This window comes from Cryphonectria parasitica (genome assembly GCF_011745365.1).
Source record: "Cryphonectria parasitica EP155 unplaced genomic scaffold M406scaffold_6, whole genome shotgun sequence".
Classification (NCBI taxonomy): domain Eukaryota; kingdom Fungi; phylum Ascomycota; class Sordariomycetes; order Diaporthales; family Cryphonectriaceae; genus Cryphonectria; species Cryphonectria parasitica.
In genome coordinates this window covers 202,874-222,297 of record NW_024468914.1, presented here as the reverse complement: position 1 = coordinate 222,297, position 19,424 = coordinate 202,874, and the positions used below count along the sequence as shown (strand labels likewise).

General features: G+C 53.0%; 5 protein-coding genes across 5 annotated transcripts; 3 read left to right on the top strand and 2 right to left on the bottom strand.

Annotated features, from left to right (window-relative positions):
• Window positions 1-484: 484 nt before the first annotated feature.
• On the bottom strand, window positions 485-1,321 carry M406DRAFT_352178 (uncharacterized protein; the record flags this gene model as incomplete). Its single annotated transcript, XM_040922669.1, has 2 exons — window positions 485-787; window positions 824-1,321. The coding sequence occupies 2 exons, from the start codon at window positions 1,319-1,321 to the stop codon at window positions 485-487; spliced, it is 801 nt and encodes a 266-aa protein (XP_040774029.1).
• Window positions 1,322-5,414: 4,093 nt separating this feature from the next.
• Window positions 5,415-6,798, top strand: M406DRAFT_83965 (uncharacterized protein). Its single transcript, XM_040926041.1, has 3 exons — window positions 5,415-5,771; window positions 5,963-6,294; window positions 6,483-6,798. The coding sequence occupies exons 1-3, from the start codon at window positions 5,663-5,665 to the stop codon at window positions 6,486-6,488; spliced, it is 447 nt and encodes a 148-aa protein (XP_040774028.1). The 5' UTR covers window positions 5,415-5,662; the 3' UTR covers window positions 6,489-6,798.
• A 2,999-nt stretch (window positions 6,799-9,797) lies between these two features.
• On the top strand, window positions 9,798-11,122 carry M406DRAFT_346975 (NAD(P)-binding protein; the record flags this gene model as incomplete). The annotated part of the gene is made up of 3 exons (XM_040922240.1): window positions 9,798-9,887; window positions 9,995-10,760; window positions 10,850-11,122. The coding sequence occupies 3 exons, from the start codon at window positions 9,798-9,800 to the stop codon at window positions 10,981-10,983; spliced, it is 990 nt and encodes a 329-aa protein (XP_040774027.1). The 3' UTR covers window positions 10,984-11,122.
• A 726-nt stretch (window positions 11,123-11,848) lies between these two features.
• Window positions 11,849-13,928, top strand: M406DRAFT_237333 (uncharacterized protein; the record flags this gene model as incomplete). The annotated part of the gene is made up of 5 exons (XM_040916057.1): window positions 11,849-11,934; window positions 12,017-12,760; window positions 12,880-13,128; window positions 13,220-13,503; window positions 13,603-13,928. Coding segments are annotated over 5 exons (1,689 nt in total), but the record flags the coding sequence as incomplete, so codon positions are not given.
• Window positions 13,929-15,525: 1,597 nt separating this feature from the next.
• On the bottom strand, window positions 15,526-18,480 carry M406DRAFT_262422 (Gpi1-domain-containing protein; the record flags this gene model as incomplete). The annotated part of the gene is made up of 8 exons (XM_040917509.1): window positions 15,526-15,843; window positions 15,931-16,025; window positions 16,095-16,556; window positions 16,612-17,743; window positions 17,803-17,930; window positions 18,019-18,040; window positions 18,127-18,219; window positions 18,361-18,480. The coding sequence occupies 8 exons, from the start codon at window positions 18,478-18,480 to the stop codon at window positions 15,526-15,528; spliced, it is 2,370 nt and encodes a 789-aa protein (XP_040774025.1).
• Between the last annotated feature and the right edge of the window lie 944 nt (window positions 18,481-19,424).

The window sequence follows — 19,424 nt, the reverse complement described above, 5'->3', positions numbered from 1 at the left end:
TCAACAAGCCATACGGCTGGTAGTCACAGAGCGTGAAAGGATAAACACAAAGCTCCGCCATGTGGATATACACCAAATGTGGCTCAAGCAGGAGTTCCAAAAGGGCAAATTCCAGGTCTCATATATGCCAACACAGAGCATGCCAGCTGATGGACTGACCAAGAACCTCAATCGAGCGCAGTTCGAACACTTCAGAGCGCTCCTCAACCTTCAGGATGTCAGCCATGCCTTGAATCAGAGGACCAAGAAGGAACCTAAAGGGACACAGATGGGCAACTCGATCTCACATTGGCCCCTTTTGGGTGCTCTCAATCACTGAATTTCATTTGTCAAAATCAAAAACGAGGGCCTATAGCCCAGGGGTATCACCCAGAAACACGCAAACCAAGCGCGCAACCTTCATCAAACGACGAACCAAAGGACTTAACCACAAAAAACCCAATCATCCACCAAAGCCTAGAGCACACCTAAGCCTGAACAGGGCTCACTCCTTAGGTGGGGGGTGAAGGGTAGCCAGCACTGCCTCGATATCAGCTTTGGCTTTCTCGTGCTTCAGATGCCATTCACGGTAAGACTCGACAGGATGATCATCGACAGAGCGCGAGACAGACTGAACGGCAGCTTGTTTTCCCTTCTTCTTAGCCGAAACCACGGCCTTCCCCTCCTTGGCAGAGCGTGAAACTGCCTCCTTACGATCAGCCTCCTGCTCAGCAAGGAGCACATCACGCTCTTCCGTGAGCGCCTCAATCTGCTTCTGCAGCTCGTCAACCTCCGAAAACTTGCCCGCCTCAAAATGCTCAAGAGCAGCTTTCTAAGCCCACACAGCATGCTTGGATCGGGTCCCCAGAGGAGCAAGGTTGAGAGTGGAGTTCTCCTTCTCCACTCCAGCGCGCGTCCTTTTCTTCGAGGGCGTAGGAGCATCCATCTCCTCAGCAGAAGCAAGCGCACGCTTGGCCATATAAAGCTCGTCCACAAAAGGCATGAGGTAGAAAGGGACCGGAATACACTTGTGACCCTTCGAACACCGAGCACAGCGAGCAGCAGATGAGTCCTTCTGGTCGTGACAGGAACCATCAGAGCCGCTCGCAGCCAGACTCTTGATACAGCCAATGCATGGAACATCGCGAACAGCACCCCAGGAAGCATCGTCTTGGCTCTTCGAGGAACCTGCAGCGGGAGTACTGGAAGGGGTGGCCACTGGAAAAGTCTTTTTGGCTCGCGACCGAGGAGTCCTCAACTTGGCGGCGTCTCCAGCAGCCACATCGAGGCGCTCCTGCTGAAGCTCCTGCATCAACGCATCCTGGGACCTCAAACGAGCCATACCCTGCTCGGTGACAGGCCTTGTTGCGACTGGCCCAGAACTTGAAAGGCTACCGGAAGCCTGAAAAAGGGTCAGCCAGGTAAACATTGGAAGAAAAAGCGGTGCGAACCTACAGTCTTGGGCGCCTCCTGAAGGAGCACAGAGCCGTCTTCATCATCATCGTCGTCGTCATCGATAAACGGGCTAGAAATCCCCGTAGAACCAGCACCAGAGCGCTTGGAAAGACCAACACCGACTGAATCGGAGGCACCATCGACCGAAGGACGCAAAATCAGGGTATCAGCACGAGCGGCAGACGACTCGACCGGAGCTTGAGGACTTGAAGCAGGCAGGCCAGACCGCCGTCCCTGGAAACAAGAACAATCAGTTCAGCCCATACCAATCCCCAGGCAGCTCTTTCTATACTCACATCAGGAAGAGGGTGCCGACCAGCGGTTGGAATCAAGACAGGCTGAACAGGGCTCGCGCTCTTCTCTGTGGCCATCGAGGGACCACCATGCGACTCAGACACACTGGCAGGGGAGCTGGGGTTTGCACCCAAGGGATCCTCATCAGTCTCCACATCGGGAGAAGGACCAGAAGAGGCCACATGGATCTCGCCCTCAGCAGAGTCGCTGTCATCGGAAACAGCCATACTGAGCTCGCTGAGAGGGACAGAAACGTCAGACTCGCCTGACGAGAAATCTGGAGTGACTAGAAGAGGCATATTGACGCGCGGAGGCTTTCAAAAACCTTGAAAACAGATGGAAAAAGAGCTGGTTGAAAAAGAAAGAGGACTGGAAGGAGGCAAGGCGACTGTAAAACGCGCCCACATAAGCTTAAACGCGTCTGCGGGGACCCCACAAAAGACCCACTTTTCTGGCACATCTGACCAGTCAGATGGGGGGTGTGTGAAAAATGGGGCATATTTAACCCTAACCCTCTGTTTTGGTCTCCTCATAAACCATCTCAGAGCCTGGTTTAGTTACTTAGAAGATCTTCCTTTTGTATTAGATAGATTCAATCTCAACACTCATTCAGCCACTTCCACGTGCTCAGCTCATACGTTTCTCCTTAACTGTGCAGAGCTACAAACGAAAGCCTCGTGCATCGAGAGATGGATAAATGGAGCTCATGGTCAAGACTTGTTCCCCTTTGAACTCGAGGGTGCTTCGAACAGGTAGAGAGAGTCCCTCCACTAGCTGAAACGTGCTCGAGGTATACACCGACTGTTACCTGAGTATGCTTGTGACATTAAGAAGTTCAGGGTTCGAGCACGCAAATCCGCCCGAGGGAGAGAGGGAATTAGCCTTTTGTCCGTTCTCTGGACTCTGCAATATCACGCTTGACCTTGGGAGGTTTTCTGTTCTCTGAACAAATTCGTCTATTTTTTCCAGAAGGGAAAGCCGTTGCAACCCTGTTTGGAACTTTTTTTTGTCTTTCTCGACCACGCGTGCGGCCCGCGACGTTAGCGCTGCATGGCCCGCTATGGGGAATTACCATCACCCACTCTTAAACGAGAGGGCTCTGGATATATGCATGGATTGAGACTGGTATTCCCAAAGGAGATCTCTTCTAGCATTTCAATCGACTGGTTGCCCAACGAAGATTGAAACGAATAAATAGCAAGTAGGAGGGCAATGTGACATACGTTGCCAGAGGGTAAACGTCATCTTACCTCAGATTGCTGCTGCTGCTGCTGCTACCCCAAAGCCGGAAACGGGAAATACCTATGCTCCTACATGCCAGCCCCGAGTGCGTTGGAGGTGACCAGACAGCATCATTAGTCCCAGTCGAAAGAGGGCACGCGATACCACACCCGGAGAGGATTAGATCCTGGGGGGAATCTACATGCTTTTCTTGAGATAGTCGCATGTCAGAACGGTTCTGACAGACGGTCTAGAACAGCTCAACCCATGATCGCCCTCGCGCGGGATGTTTTCCTGGGGTTGTTGACGTTTTAGAGTAGCCTCCATGGCTGTACTTCTGTGCCAGGAAGACAGCAGCATGTTAAGGGCAGGAGGACACGAAGTAATAATACCTGAAGGGTTGGGCGATTTATATCACAGCAAGTGGACCGAATATACACAACCTGTAGGCAGAGTGTACCGCCAACAAGTGGCCTTTTGGAAGGACCTCATGGTCCGTGCAGGATAAGACAAGCTGCGTGCGGTGAAGCCCTACCCATGATCCCAGAAAATATGTAGCATAGCTTTCGGTATGCCTTGCAGTGTCCAGTAGGTGATTCCTATGAGAGCCGACGCTCAAAGACCACACATGAAGTCACCTGCGCCTGTAGTGTTTGATAATCCCGCAGCAGCGTAGACACATCATCGTAGCTGGGAAAAGAGAACAGAAGATGAACAAGTTCACCTTTGTTTGTGAGTTGTCATATGCAAAACTTAAGTTTCCATGGTGCATAGGTCGATGCAATCAATGGTGTATAGAACATACGCTATATTAGTTCCGGCTGTTGGCCACCTACTTATGAGGTCGCCAGCTAAGCAGCTTTCTAGGGTGCGTCACTCATTCGGGGTCACAGCGCCCCCTCCCCCTCCCGCCTCCCCAAAAACAAAAGGTCGGCGTATCCTTCTAGCCGGAGGATTGCTGCTGACGGTAAGACAGGTGACCCAAAGGACAGAGTCGTAGAATAAGAACATATATTTGTAGAGCAAGGAGCCTGAAAGCATGGTTCAAAGGATGAACCAGTGGCCAGTGTGAATTTAACTTTTCCTACAGGCGGTAGTTGAGGCTAAGTCAAAACGCCATGAATAGTATTTACATAGTAACAGCAGTCAGCCTCAGAAACGAGGCTCCAAAATTTCAAGGCGCTTGTGGAGCAGGGGTGCGCATCATAAGCCCGGGGGGGGCCATCCCAGCAGGGGTGGGTGGTTTCTTTTTTCTTGGGGGGGCCGGCGTAGCGGGATGACGGGACATCGCGGGATTGCGAAAGCTTTGGTAGGAAAAAATTTTCTCTTGTGTCGCAAACCGCCATCTTCAGCGAAACAGCTTACAGTACTAACCAAAGCGTTGGCATCATAGACCCACTCCTCCTAATTTCCTCAAGGAAGCTTACCTGCGAGCTCTCAAGAAATCTCGGACTGTCGCATGCGGACATTGTCTGTGCTCTGCGCAGCCCATGCTTGGAGAGAGGTCACCTGAAATAAAGAGACAAGGAGAAGAGATGCCGAATCATGTGCAGAACCGCTGCAATTTTCGCAACGTCTTTCCCTTGGTCTTCGTCTTGGCCCTTATCTTGTCGAACTGCTCTGACGCCATATCACAGGGGGAAGCAAAGGGGTATCAAGGAGTAGCAAGCACACAGACTAGTGGAAGAAAACAAGCACCCAAAAATATAAAATAAAAAGGCATGTAGCAGGTCGACACATACGAGACATCTCAGCCAGCTGCAGTCTTACTCAGCCTTTGCGTTACAGCCGGAGATCCCCTGAAAGCGAGCTCCCCATGTGTGTCTGACATGTCTCTCTGCACGGCGCAAACGCAGGAACCGCATGGCAGGGAGAGCCGGCCGCATCTTTTTCTAGCCGCATACAAGGGTTCGGCCGTGGGGGTCTGTCGCATATCAAATTCCAACGAAAATCTCTGCTGTCTCTGTACAGTCAGCTGCAATCATGACCGAAGGCGTCAAGTCAGCAGGTGACAGTGTTGGTCCGTTCCGAAGAAATGGTTTGTGTTGGTTTTTTTGCTTTTCAAGAAGCAATCGCTGAGAATGGACGGATGAGTGGATGTGTGATCACTGCTGTGCATCGTTTGCCCCGAGATACAAGCTTGCAAGGTCGGATAGGATAAGCACTCTCCTCGGCCACGAGTCGTGTCAGCAGCCCAGTGCCAAGTTGGCAGCAAGCCGGCCGTAGGGAAGTGAGTGAGTTGGTCCCAGGCCCTGGCTCTCTCTCTTTTTTTTTTTTCTCGAGGGATCAAGCTTCCTTTTCAAATATTCCTTTGGTCCCGATATCGCCCGAGCAACAGATGCTTGCGGCCTCGGGGCGGCATTTTTTCCCTCGCTGGGTGCTGGCTGGGATATAGTATCCACAGCCTCGAGTCTAGCGGTGGGTTCGTGTGCTGCCTCCTGGGCTGCTAATTGGCTCATGATATCACTTCACACGGTTGTGGGTGAATCTTCCTTGAGTTGTGCCACTGCCAGCCAGCCAGCATCGGGTCTCCGTCCCACCCGATTTCACCTGACCTCCGCTCTGTCCTTTTCCCTTCCCACTCTCATTTTTTCACTCTTCCACACCAAGCAGCTCTGAGCTCCCAGCCATCAGCACACTTGCCCAATCCTTCCCTTTTCATCAACAGCTTCTCTTTTTTTCTTCCCATCCCCTCTCCTCTCCATCAGTCGAAATGGCCGCCACCCGTGTCCTCGCCTCCCGCCTGGCCTCGTCCATGGCCACCAAGGCCGCTCCCGCCATGCGTGTGCAGGTCGCCAACGCTTCCAAGCGCACCATCACTGGTAAGGCAACCCCATCCATCTCGAGCTTATCGTCGCACACAACTCGTCGACCTCGAAACGTCATCGACCCAATATTCCCAGAACCCCAATTGAGATCTATCGAGACCTCAATTTGGGTTTGCAAGACCATTGTTGTTGTCCGTAAGGTGTAGCTCCCGTTTCGGTGCTGAGAAAACTCTTTCTTCCCACAGGCATGGCCAAGCCCAGCCCCATCCAGACCCTGAAGCGCTCTAGCATCATCAACACCACCACCCGCTCCGCCTTCAAGCAGCAGGCTCGCCCCTACAGCTCCGAGATGGCCAACGCCCTCGTTGAGGTCTCCAAGAACCTGGGTATGGGTTCCGCCGCCATTGGTCTGACTGGTGCTGGTATCGGTATCGGTCTCGTCTTCGCCGCTCTCCTGAACGGTGTTGCCCGCAACCCTGCCCTCCGTGGCCAGCTGTTCTCTTACGCCATTCTGGGTTTCGCCTTCGTCGAGGCCATTGGTCTCTTCGATCTCATGGTTGCCCTCATGGCCAAGTTCGTACGTGCAATCCCCCCTCGCCTTCTCCCATGCCCACTCTTAAATCCCTCAAATCATCGAGACCATCCTTCACAAAGCAGGCAACGATGCCATCGAGCATCAAGCAAAGCTTCAGTCGTCATGACAAAGATAATCATCAAACTTGGGAGATAAAAAAGGAATGAAAACTGACAAAAGATTTTCTGCAGACGTAAACAACTTTTCCATTATGTCCTTGACAAATGGAACAGGCCTTGCCAGTATCTTGATGGGCCATATGCTGAGAGATGAATTGGTGCGGGATATACTCCTTGCCAGCCACTCGACGGCATTCATGACAAGTAGGGGAGGAGCATTGGCGGCGTGTACTGCATTGGAAGTGTGCGAACGACGGCGGCAATCATAGACCATAGACGGCAAAACTTGGGCGGACACAAGTTTTCGGGAAACCTGTACAATAGAAAAATCCCAGCCCTCCCAGATCCACTGGATCGTAAACTCCAAGCGATTTCCTCGTTTTCTGTCACCTTTGGTGTTTAGTATCCCGGTCCATTTCTTGTGAAGTGCAGTTCCAGGCCTCGGTAAAAACCTCCGCCAGCTGTTGCTCTGCCAAGCCAGGCGACCAGATTGGATGCCATCGAGAGAGCTCTCACGACTGCGTGCTGGCCTAGCGTTTCAGGACGCAGGATGTGTGGCCGTAAGGCCAATTGAACGGACTGGAGCTCTCTTTTCGCCCCTCAAGCAGGAGCAACCTGTAGCTCACAATGGCTTGTGGGTTTTATCCAGTTCCTCCTCGTTCTGTATCGCCTTCGTGTCTTTTGCTCGATTCCTTTCGTCCTCTTTCTCCCAAGAGCAGGTCCCCAGCCGGCCTCTGTCTCTCTCTCTCCCTCGCCCCCCCAAGCTCTGGCTAGCTCGGCGGGAATTTCCTGGGGAAATCAAGCTCCATCTTCCGCGGCAATCTGGTGAGCTCAGTGGGTCTCTATCTCTCTCTACGCGGGCGAGCAGGACCTGCTGGATCGTGTGCTTCTCCCAGAGTTTCGAGGCTAACCAGGCGGGGCGGGTGGGGCTGATCTGCTCCCAAAGGGGGATAAGTTGCCTTGCAATTGAGTCGTTAGGAGGAGCGATGCGCGCTGCGGATGGGGCTTCTCGCGAGGTACATTTTTCTTCTTCTTTTGCTGCATGTTGTTGGAAATGGGTGAGAAGATTGATGGGGGACTGTGGAGGAGAAGAAGGAATGTCGTTGGATTTTTGCCTGTGCATGCTTGTGTTTCCCCCCCTTCCCCCTCATGCTGCGGAATCACGTGTATGGTGTGCACCGCAGCAACGCCCTTGCAAAGCTGTTCTCCAAAAGATGCCCAAAAGGAAGAAAGTCGAATGATTTTACCCCACATTTCTGGGGCCCCTTACCTCTGCTCCTTAGCGAGCCCTGCCAGCTTCCCCACGGGTAAAACGGCCTGGGGATACTGCCTACTTTTCTCCAGACGAGCTGATTATTAAGATATCTGGCCATTTCTAAGGTTGCCTTTCCAACAACCTCATTACCACTCTGCAGTAGGAGAATGTGCTTGTGTCCAGGAGAAAGGTGACTATCTCTGCCCTCTCAATGCCCAGTAATCGTTCATGGATTCATTCATCCGTCCTCCTCCACTCGCTTGACTGTTTGCCTCATCTGGACTTTCCCACAAGCTTTATCTCCCTTTTGCTTTTGATATTCTCCTTTTTCCCAATTGAAAAGCTCTGTTGACACTGCCGCCTCTTGGACGCATAGTCTGCCAGTCTCGAGCATAGCAAGAATTGCACCGAGGACTACAAGTCACTGTGAGCGTCTCTGAGACAAACTGGATGCTTGGTCGCGATCTCGTCCCGATTCCAGTAATGCACGCCCTGGAAATTAATTAGCTGTCCAACGGAGCCGATGGACGATTTCACTGGGCTGTAGTCGCGGACAGCAGAAATGCGAGCCGCCCAACAGGGACCCGTTCAAGCCGAACCTGGAACATACAAAAAGACGCGGTCTTCAGGTTGCAGATTGAGTTTCTTCAGATAATATCACCAGAGACCTCAATTTTGGGCCTGGACAAGCGGCGATGTGCCTGCCCGAAACAGGACACTACCATGTTCCACAGTCGGTGCCTCTGTGGCATCCTTATGCACAACATCACAGGAGGATCTGTGTTTATGTGCCTATGCCGTTCCGACAACTGCCAGAGACCAAGCGGGTCGGCGTTTGAGGCAACTCCCTACTGAAATAAGGAGAGAAAGAGAAGGGGAGGAAAAAAAAAGAAGGGAAATACCTAGGTTGCTTGCTCCTCCAGCCAGAGGTATATGGTACGAGGTGAGTTCCAAATCTATAATTATATGGAGGCTCACCAGCAACCACAACACCACCCCCCGCTCCAACAGCACTTCAGGATTCGCAGAGGAATGAACCAGCTGAGAGAGTCCCAAAGCCGCAGAGCCGACACCCACGGGCGATTTTGTGGTTCCTGCGGATCAAGGCTGTTCCTGATGAGTCTCGGTGAACCCACTCATCAGGAACGATATGGTCGTCACTGCTGAGATGCTCAACGAGGCTGCGAGGGGATGTTTGTGTTGTGTGCCGAAGCTTGGAGTTTCTCTGTGAAGTGGGAGACATGGATGGTTTACTATGAGCGGCGGGGACAATTGAGGCCGCAAAGAATATTAGTCAGCATAGCCATAATGCTCTTATTTTTACTTCATCTTTGAGAAGAAGAGTTCAAGCAATGTATGAACACATGAGACATTTTGAAATCTTGTTTTCTGGACAACTGCCCGAAAGAAAAGAGACGCAACGGAAGTAGTCAGCATCCTTAAGCGGATCATGTAACCTGCTGACGAAGCTATGCACAAGGGTGTGTTTGTAGGCCCGTACCGCTGCTAACTTGCATCTTTCACCGAGCACTCGATTCCTTCTGATTTATACAATGAAAAAGTAATGCAATGGATTTTTGCTTGTTTACCTGGAACCCCCAGCGGAATCCCGCCGCAGTTGATTATCAAACAGGTGGTGGGGTGAGCATGGGACTTCGAAACCCGCGGGATTGAGGTGGCCAACCCCGCGGGTTCTCGTCTTTTACATTATGCAGATACCCTCGAGCAGGGGACCTTTTCAGCCTCATCTGCACGTTGGCTCGGCCTCAGGGCGGCGAGGCGGCCGCCTTGACTCACCCGCTCAAGATTGTTCTTCATCCTGCAACAAGAATGCTGTCATCCTTCTCTTGCCCTATGTCGTCGTTTCTAGATGAAGACCGCGGGTTTGAGTGTTTTTGGCTGGGCCAGACGGCATGGCAAGCAGTAGCAGTAATGGCAGTAGTGATGATGAAGAACATATATAAAGATGCCCGTGGATGGCCTCCTCCATCTCACCAGAAGGTATTGGACATCAGACAAAATACACAGACTCAACACAAACGGATCAGCCTTGTACAGCTACCTGCTTAAATTTACACCACCTCTTCTTACCTCTTCTACTTTGATCTTCCTGCCCAGATACCACCATCACAATGACTGGCACCAAGAACCTCCTCTCCCAGTTCCTGTGTCCGGCTAAGCCGACAATTACTGAGGAATATGTTCCAGATCTCAAGGACAAGGCAAGACAACATCTACAACATACATAGCACAAAGACTTAATGCCCTTCCATTTCTTTCTTTTAATTCGAGTGTGAATCTTACCCATGCTGACCACCACCACAAACAGGTCGTCATCGTCACAGGTTCCAACACGGGCCTAGGCAAAGAAATCGCCCGCATCATGTACGCCAAGAACGCCAAGGTCTACATGATGGCACGCTCCGAGGACAAGACACGCCAGGCCATGAACGAGATCCGCGCCGCCGAGCCCAAGTCGGCCGGCGAGCTGCACTTCATCCGCCTGGACCTGGCCGACCTGACGACGATCCAGGCCTCCGCAGACGCCTTCCTGGCGCGCGAGCCCGCCCTCCACCTCCTCTTCAACAACGCCGGCGTCGGCTACCCGGACAAGGGCGCCGTCACCGCGCAGGGCCACGAGCTACAGCTGGGCGTCAACTGCGTGGGGCCCTGGGGCCTCACACGGCTCCTGACCCCGGCGCTGCTGGCGGCGGCGGCGCAGCCGGAGGTGCCCAGCGGCTCGGTGCGCGTGGTCTGGGTCTCGTCGTCGGCGACGGAGGCGGTGCTGCCCAAGAACCTCATGAAGGCTGTGGCGGGTAACATGGAGGCCGAGAGCGCCATGGATCGCTATGGGTTCAGCAAGCTGGGCAACTACCTGCACGCGGCCGAGTTTGCGGAGCGCCACAGGGCTGACGGGATCTTGTCTGTGTCGTTGAATCCGGGCGCGCTGGACTCGGATTTCTGGCGGAGCCAGGGCGGGGTGACCACGGCCATCCTGCGCAATACACTGCTTCATCCGCCTGTGTATGGAGCGTATACCAGTTTGTTTGCGGCCTTCTCGTCTGAGATTACGGCCGAGAAGTCGGGTTGCTTTGGTAGGTCGTCCTTTGCTTTTCCCCCTTTCTCCTCTCAGTTTTTGGGTGTATGAGAGACTGACTCTGGTGTTTGAATTTCTTCTCTCTAGTTGCTCCTTGGGGTCAGTTCTGGAATCTGCCAAAGGATTATGTCAATGCTGTCAAGACGGAGGCTGAGGGCGGCACGGGTATTGCGAGACAGTTCTGGGAGTGGACTGAGGCTCAGTGGAAGCCGTATCTGTGAGAGGAGAGAGCATTCATTTATGACCTTGGTGGGAAACTCTTGGGGCGCCGGTTTTATAGGTTAAGAAATAACAGGGAGGAAGTCGAACGGTTTTTATGAATAGACATTTCCTTCTTAGTCATTTTAGATTTCTATTTCGCTTTCCGATTTCCAGTGAATTGCACCGTAATGTATATATTTACGCTCGTCTACTCTAAGAAGTATGTTTGACTTATTGTAGTCGCATCTGGCTGAGGGTTGGGTTATGTAAGAATGCTAATGCCTGCAGCTGGTTGAGCCTCTAAGTTGAAGGTAAAATGATGATAATCGTAGTCGTAGTGGTGGTGTGTACCCGCTACAGCAGAAGCAGCAGTGGTGTTAGTGCACTGTACACTACCTATTCCTGCTAAGGGGTTCAAGTGTTGGCTACAAAGTCTTGATACCACACCAACACGGCGGCCTTGGAGCCACGCGCAAAATTGCAAGCAGCCAAGTATATTATTGGAAAACGCCGGCTTGGAGGGTATCCACGCCGATTGTTGTCATCTGGAGAGAGTATCGAAAGTTTGTCGTGATTTATTCTCTTATCAATGTACTTGTAACATGCCCTCGTCGCTGAAATAATATTGCGAGTCTCCAAAAGCGGCACAGCCCATGCTGGCCAGGGTTTTTGTCGGAATGAATCCGCCAACATGATTGATGACACCGGAGAAGGATCTTCCTCACTGCACATGGGACTGGAGGCAACGCAATCCAGATCACTTCCTGGATATCTGTCTGTACACACTTGAACCTCTCCTTTTCCCTGTCCCCTCCTTCCGTAATGACATCGACCCCTTCCCCAAGAATCACCCTGCCACCACCAAAGTCCAGCGCTCCCCTCGCGCCGGCTCCTTACGGGAAGGCATGCGCAGGGTGTGTCCGCGCCAAATGCAAGTGTTTTCAGCGATATGACACTTCTGAATGCGAACGGTACGCCCCGTCGTCTATGGAGACATTCACTTTGGCTTTTTGCGCACCTACTTCCTCAGAAACTGATCTAGAATCTCTGTAGTTGTCATCGCCTGGGGAAAACATGTGAGCCGTCTGCAACTACACGCAAGCGCAAGGCCGATGCGGTGGAGGCACATGCGCATGCCTGGCCGCAAGCTTCTCCACCGCCGCCTCCAGACCAGTCCAGGCTGGAGGAGAAACTTGATGACCTGGTGTCTCTCCTGCGCTCCCAGGCAGCCGCGAGGACACCGAGGACAAGCCAGCCGCAGCCTCGGGCCCAATACCAGCCAGACCTGGACAGGATCTCTGCCGCCCCAGGCACCAGCTCCACAGACTCACCCATCTCCTCCTCCTCCTCCTCCTCTGCAGCAGCAGCAGCAACAGCATCAACAACAGCAACAACAGCATGCGACCCAGACCTCGTCATCGACATGAACCCCAGCGTCATTCACCTCCTCCGCCCTGCAGAAACCGCCACTTCATCCTCGGCCTCGGCCTCCATCATCCTCAAGGACGTAGCCGCCCACAGCGTCCCGCTCGCCACCGCCGACGTGAACCTGGCCACCTTCCGCCAGGCCTTCGTGTCGACTTTCCCCATGGTGCACATACCGCACGGCGTGAGCGCCGCCGAGCTGTGGGCCCAGCGGCCCTTCCTGTGGCTTGTCATCATGGCGTTGACGACCAAGAAAGTCTCGCTGCAGTTTGCCATGGAGGAGACCATCTGGAAGGTCATTTCTAAGAGGATTGTGGCAGAGCAGCATGCTTCGTTGGATCTCTTGCTTGGGGTGGTTTGTTTTGCTTCCTGGTATGTATGTCGGAGAGATGGTCAGGCAAAGAGAGAGAGAGAGAGAGAGACAGATTGTAATACTTTCTGTCTGGCTGACTGACGGTTACACACACACACACACACACACACAAATATAGGTCTCACTACTTCAAACAGGACAAACCCTTCATGACAATGCTATCTCAGGTGTCCGTCTCACTCGCGTTCGAGCTGGGTCTACAGAAAGATGTGCCTGGGGCCGGAGCAAGACAGACTGGGGCTCGCCGCCCTACCCAGCTTCACTTTCAAGCCCCCTGCTCCTCGTCTTCCTCCCCTCAGAAGCCACACCAGGTACGAACGCTGGAAGAACGTCGTGCCATTCTTGCCGTGTTCCACCTGACCTCCTCGTAAGTGCTGTTCTCTTCTCAAGAACGGGAGCACGAGATCTGTCTAGCCTGGGAAACCATGGCTTGCTGACTGATACCCCCATACCGCCAGAACATGGACGGCATATAGGAAAACAGAACCTCTTCGATGGACACCATACCTAGACGCCTGCCTGGCCGTCCTCTCCGAGGGACAAGAAACAAACATGGACATACTCCTGGCCATGCAGATCAAGTGTCAGATCATCACAAACTCGCTGACCTGTCTGGCCCGGAGCGAAGCCTTCCACCACCAGGACGAGCGCGCAGGCGTGCCCTCCACAGGTCTGATAACAGCTATGCTCGGACGGCTCAATGACCTTCGACAAAGTCTACCGCCAGCAACACTAGCAGAGAGTAAGCTCAAGTACTCCCCCGCACCCTCTTCGTCTGATTTTTTTTCTTCACACCCGCTACACAGTCGACAAAACTGACATGACAAATACTCTGCCTCAGGAACAGCAGAATTCTACCTCTGCAGCACAGAGACCACGATCCTAGAATCTTTCTTGAGCCAGCCCCATTCCCACCAGACCGACTACACCGGCACCACCCACTTCCGCCGCCTCCAAGACCTGCAGTCCATCCTCGCCAGCGCCGAGCGCTGGCTGGCTCTTCTCCTCGAGATGCCCTTGCCCTACTGGCCGGGCGTCACCGTCGACATCTTCTCCCAGTTCCTGCACAGCCTGGTCGTGCTGCTCCGCCTCGCGACCCACGACGAGCCAGGCTGGGACCGTGACGAAGTCCACCGGCGGGCTGACGTGCTGGATATTCTCGATCGGACTTGTGAGAGGATGGATCGCGTGCCGCGGGAGCTGGGGATGGTGGATGCCGAGGGGGGCCGGAGCGGGCTGTTTTTCAAGACTACGTATTTACTTCGGGCTATCCAGTCGCTGTTTGCGGCTGAGTTGCGGAGGGCGGCAGGGTCAGCGAAGGCGGAGGAGGCCGGTATGCAGTCTTCTGATCCCCATCCTCCTTCTTCTCATTCTTCGGCCGTCTTTGGGGTCGAGCCTGGTGTGGTCGGGGTGGGCGAGGTGGGCGGGATGGGGCAGGCATCTAATGAGGTTGACGTAGCGTTCGACCTGTCCAACGAGCCGTGGTGGCTGACAGATCTCCTCAATATGGGACCGTCGTGGAACTCGGCACCGGAGGAGCTCATGTTCACGCCTTATGCTGAGTACTAAGGGATTCCCTATTTGGGTAGTAGATTCTCTAATCGAACTTGGTGCGTGGAAAGGTTGTGGACTTGGTTGGCTCGTTGATCGACGACTATTTTACGTGTAGCCATTTCTTTTCATGACATGGCGAGCTTTTGTATGAAACGTATCCTACCACAGAGCATGCGCCGCCGTCCACCCAAGTTTTTCATAATCACACTCCAACAAATTGTATCCTCCAGCGAGAGATGATATCTCAACCTGGTGCTCTCAGCAAAACACCTTCGACTCAACCACCTCGTACTGCTTGCCTAGTGGGAACGATATCATATCCCTGAGGATCAAGCTGTCCAGCCTTACTACCCTCGAACTCGGGCAGACTCTTGTGCGGCTGTGACGCAAAGGACGAATCTAGCTTGTTGCGTCGGGCGGTAGCTGTGCTTGTGTTGCACATGGTGGTGGGGCGGGGTAACGGCTGCTGGTCGTGACGTTTCTGTTTGTGGACTCTGCTGCTGGTCTTGTCCCCTTCCTCTGTTGTCCTTGTACTTTTTCACAAGGCTTGAGCAACGCAAGTAAGTGACTTTGTAGAACGTAGAGGGATAGGTAGAAGGAAAGAAAGAGAGAGAGAGATACACAAGGAGAGAAAGTAGTCAACTGGACTAAGCAATCATGAGCCGCTTGTGAGATCAGTTGAGCCTTTCTTGGAAGGGAATATGGCATTGAAAGGAAAGTCATAGGGGGAGGGAAGAGGTTGGGGGGGGGGGGGGGTTATTATAGGAAAACTGTGCAAGTGTCTTGACGTTGGACAATGTCATCGTAATACACTACGTGACTCTCCTCCATATGATACCCTCGTTGCACGGTACCAATCCTGCGTCGTTGAAGTTTGCTTGCTGGTCCTCCTTGGTGTATTGTAATATCACGCTATCGATCACTTGTTCATCCAGCCCCTGATATTGGCCAGATACTCTCTCCGCATGCAGATAGACGCTGTGGTGCTCTTCATGGCAGTGGCTGCCTGCTCCAACAGTGGGCTGCCTTGCTCTGCATCATATACGCACACACGAGGCCTGATACAAACAATGCGCTGACGGACCACAGACACACATAGTCTGGACTTGGAGAGGATGCACAACATTGAATTTTTTTTTTTAATTTTCATCTTTTTCATATTTACAAACGACTATCGCCCCCTCCCCTTCCTTCTTGGGCTCTATTTCTCTCAATGCCCTCCGCCATACCCTCTACTCCTCGTCAGCCCGCCGAATTGACTCGAATGCCTCAGCTTGCCATTCATGATTGGGATCTTGCCCTCTTTCTTGAACAATGAGTTGACGGCGGCCCACATCCCCGTGATACCGGACCTCTTGGCCGGGAGCATACTGTACTGTAGGCTGTACAGATTCTTCCGATTAATTGGCGGGACGAACTTGCCCGTGAGAAGGCATAGGACCACGCGAGGGGAGAGATAATGCTTGCGGATGCGGGACCCGAGTTGGAAGTATTGGTGGAACATGGCACGAAAGGTCAGGGGAATGGACTGAGGCCAGCACTTGTTAGTTTGGACACCCTTCTTGGCAATAGTAAAACCACGGAAAGAGAGGCCAGGGGTCCACGGGCTTCGTACCTTGAGATAGATGACCGATGTGGAGGGGAGGTCGGTTTCCGAATTAGGTACATTTCTATGTTCTTGGGTATCTCGAAGTTCGAAACGAATGCCACCTGCGAGATTGTCAGCGACATTTCATTGGACACACATATATATGAGGGTAATCTCGGTGCCCAACTGACCTGGCAGCCTCTGGGGATCCTTGATTCGGAGCATCAAGGCGAAGAGGGGGAAGTGGTTGAGACAGGAAAGAAGGGTGTCAAAAGATGCTTTCAAGGAGATGATCACCATCCGCGCAATCGCGAAGTTGAGGTAAAACACCACAACGGTCGGCAGCAGAAACAGTAAAAGACAGAAGACAATCGTTCCGACCAGCAGCTGGTCGAGGTCGTAGGCGCATGAGTCGATTCGATTCCGCAGCACGTTGTGTTTCTTCCCACGGAAGAGGTGGAAGAGGGAGATTAGGATGGTCAGCTGCCAGTGGTATATACGGGCGGAGGCGAGATAGAACGAGTAGATGTGGACCGTGAGAATCGACAACAGGTCCGAGAACATGGCGATGGGCATGCTGGCCCCAGCAAAGCTGGAAAACCCGACAAACCAGATGATGTGAGGCAGCGCTGGTCGGAGAGCATCGATGCAACCTAAAAGAGTGTCAGCCCAGTCGGCATCGGAGAGGACGAACATGCGGCAACCTACTGGCCCAGTAGTCAATGACCCATAGGAAGAGATCCCCCAGGAATGCTGCCAGCTCCGTGTTTAGTTTGAGACCCGCTGGCCATCCCATTAGCCAGGAAATGCTGCTCTGCAGGGCCTCGACCGTGTATCTTGCCAAGAGCACGTTGATCTGTTCGGCAACCCAGGTGGAGTTGTCAATGATGTAAGAACCCAACGCTATCCCGATAATCACATCATTCGCGACCAGCCAAAGGCTATTGTAGAACCGTATATAGTCTGGGTGGCTGGTCGTCACGCTTTCCCAGTCGTTCTTCCTCTGTCTCAAGGTCACATACTGCATGGGCCAGTAGCAGAACTGGAGCAGGCGGATCTCGATCTGCTGCGCGGTTGCTGATATGTCCTTGATGGCAGCCATGTGAGGCCGTGGCCGCCATTCCAGTATGATGAGAAACATTTCTGCTGCGATCCGATGGCCGACAAGACCAAAGATGAATGCCCGGCGGATGATGGGGAAGATGTAGAGGGTGACGAGCTCCCACATCCAGAGCAGAACAAAATTCTTCATTGTCGTCGCGGACTCGACCACACGCTCGGACACACTAAGAGCTCGCCTGGGTCTCGCCCCTAACCTCGACACGTTCTTCTGAAGAAGCTGCTCGAGCTCCGCGGACCAATTGATCTGGTTGACAATCTGCGGGAGGGCCCTTTCCTTGTCCGAAGGTTGTCGTTTCGTAATGGAGTGTTGTTTGAGCTTTTCAACAAGCCGCTTCGTCCTCTCCCTCCGAAGCCTCTCCTGTCTCTCGTCCTCCGCCTCGTCTTCACCTAGGGTGGTGTGTCTCTCGTCGACATGTTTGTGTCCCAGGGCGAGCGCGATCGGGTTGAGGGAGATGTATTGCATTCTCGTGGGCTGCGGCCGCTGGAAAAGAATAATTTGTATGCTTGACGCCTGGGCGCATCGAACCTGCGGGACACGCGTGCTCGGGTCAACGGTGACGCGCACCCAGGAGGGATTCACGGCGACGGCATCGTTCGGGTTTGACACGCCCAACACGTGCATGCACTGTTGCCCGCACAGCTCGAAGATTCGTCCTATCGGGTGAGGGGCGCTCCGCAGCAGGGTGTGCAGTTTGAGCGCTTCTTCAACATTTCGAGCCTGCCAAGTCTCAGCACGACAATCTATACCACCTGTCAAACGGGCAAGAATGGACTGACGTCAACAGCTTCTAATATGGCGACCACGAAGACATCCAGCTTTGAGTTCCTCCAGCCCACGACCACCCCAGGCAAGTCAGACCTTGGGATGTCGATCGGCCAGAAAATGCGCATCAGGCCATCATGCTCTGGCATGACAGACAGCCTTCAGAGGAAACGAGAACCCGCGCGCCTAAAAAGAACCTCTCCTGTTCAGCTGCTCCCGTGCAGATATACCTGATCCGGGCGACCGTGGATGCTTTGAGAGCTTGTTAGCGCGCATGTGGAGGAGAGGACGAAGTGTCGAAGAAGGGCGTGCTCGGGATAGCGGAGGCTTGGTCGTACCAGATCTGACTCTCTTGCCGCGAGATGTGCTACAGGAAGGAAGATGACAAGGAAGAACAACGAGAGTATGACAAAACCGTATGCGGCGCGCAACTATCGAGGAAGAAAGAGAGACAAGTTAGCCAAGTCGCGCTACAAGTTGCCGGAGAAGAAGGGGCGCGGCGAAAGGAACCACGGAGAACACAAGACAGGCAGGGAAGAAGAAGGAAAAAAGCTTTGTGGCTGGAGACTGACAACAACACCGTAGTCCCAAGCAAAGATGGCAAGCTCATAGAGCCTGGTAACAAGGTCCCATCGAGCGGTGGTGTAGCCGGCTACGAAGATACCAAGCGTGAGGGCGGAGAATGGGTTCATAGAAGCGCCGTCGCTACCTCAATCGCATTCCGAGCAGTGTTGTAGATCTTGGAGGGAGAACTCGATCCTTGGACGTGCTCGAGAAGATGACTAGGAGCATCCCACCACAGTGGCTTTGCAATGCAAGAGATGTGTATTGTTTTTGGTGCTGTGATCGCGGGTGATTGGAAACCGTCACTTTTGATTGCGGAATAATGTGCTCCAGCTTGATGATTATAGACGTCGATCTAGAGACGCCCCACAGCTTGTTGGTTTCGCGAACTGCATGAGAAAGGACGGAAAGCTGCACCAGGTTCAGAGGTCCATGGCAAGAAAAAGCTCGACCATAAGACTGGGAGATGAGTTCAAGTTTAGGTATACGAGCTCGAATCGCAATTCGACCGAGTGGTATTGGTTCAATTGGTGTGGGATCCCTGATAAGAGAGAGGGACCTGGGATACTGTAGCTGCTGGCTGCTATAGTCAGCCTTGCCTGCCGTTGAGGGAAGCTGTTTAGGCGGTCTTCAGGGCCTGGACCCCTGTAGACATCCACGTGGACAGGGGTCGAGGCCTTTCCATGTTGTCTGCTTCAGGGTAGACTAAGGGAGAGAATGTTACCCAGCTGAGCTTACGGATGGACAGCATTTTAAGGCACATGTATGGGTCAGGGGCATCATCCAGGCTATTGTCCTTACCTCTGTTGTCTCTAACTTTTGCGAGTAGAAAATTGCAGATTTTACAATGGGAATCCAAGGATACAAAGTGGACCACCTCGTTGCTATTGGGGCAGCTTGATCAAGCCCACCCTCCCAAAGGACATTATCCTCTGTGACATTGAAAGGATAATATGTACCGCAGGATATTTTTGGTATAGAAGTGATGCTAGACCTCCTGCTGAACTCCAAGCGCCAGGTTTTGAGATTTCCCATGTTCCGTTTCAAAACAGTTCTGAATTCGTCCTCTTAC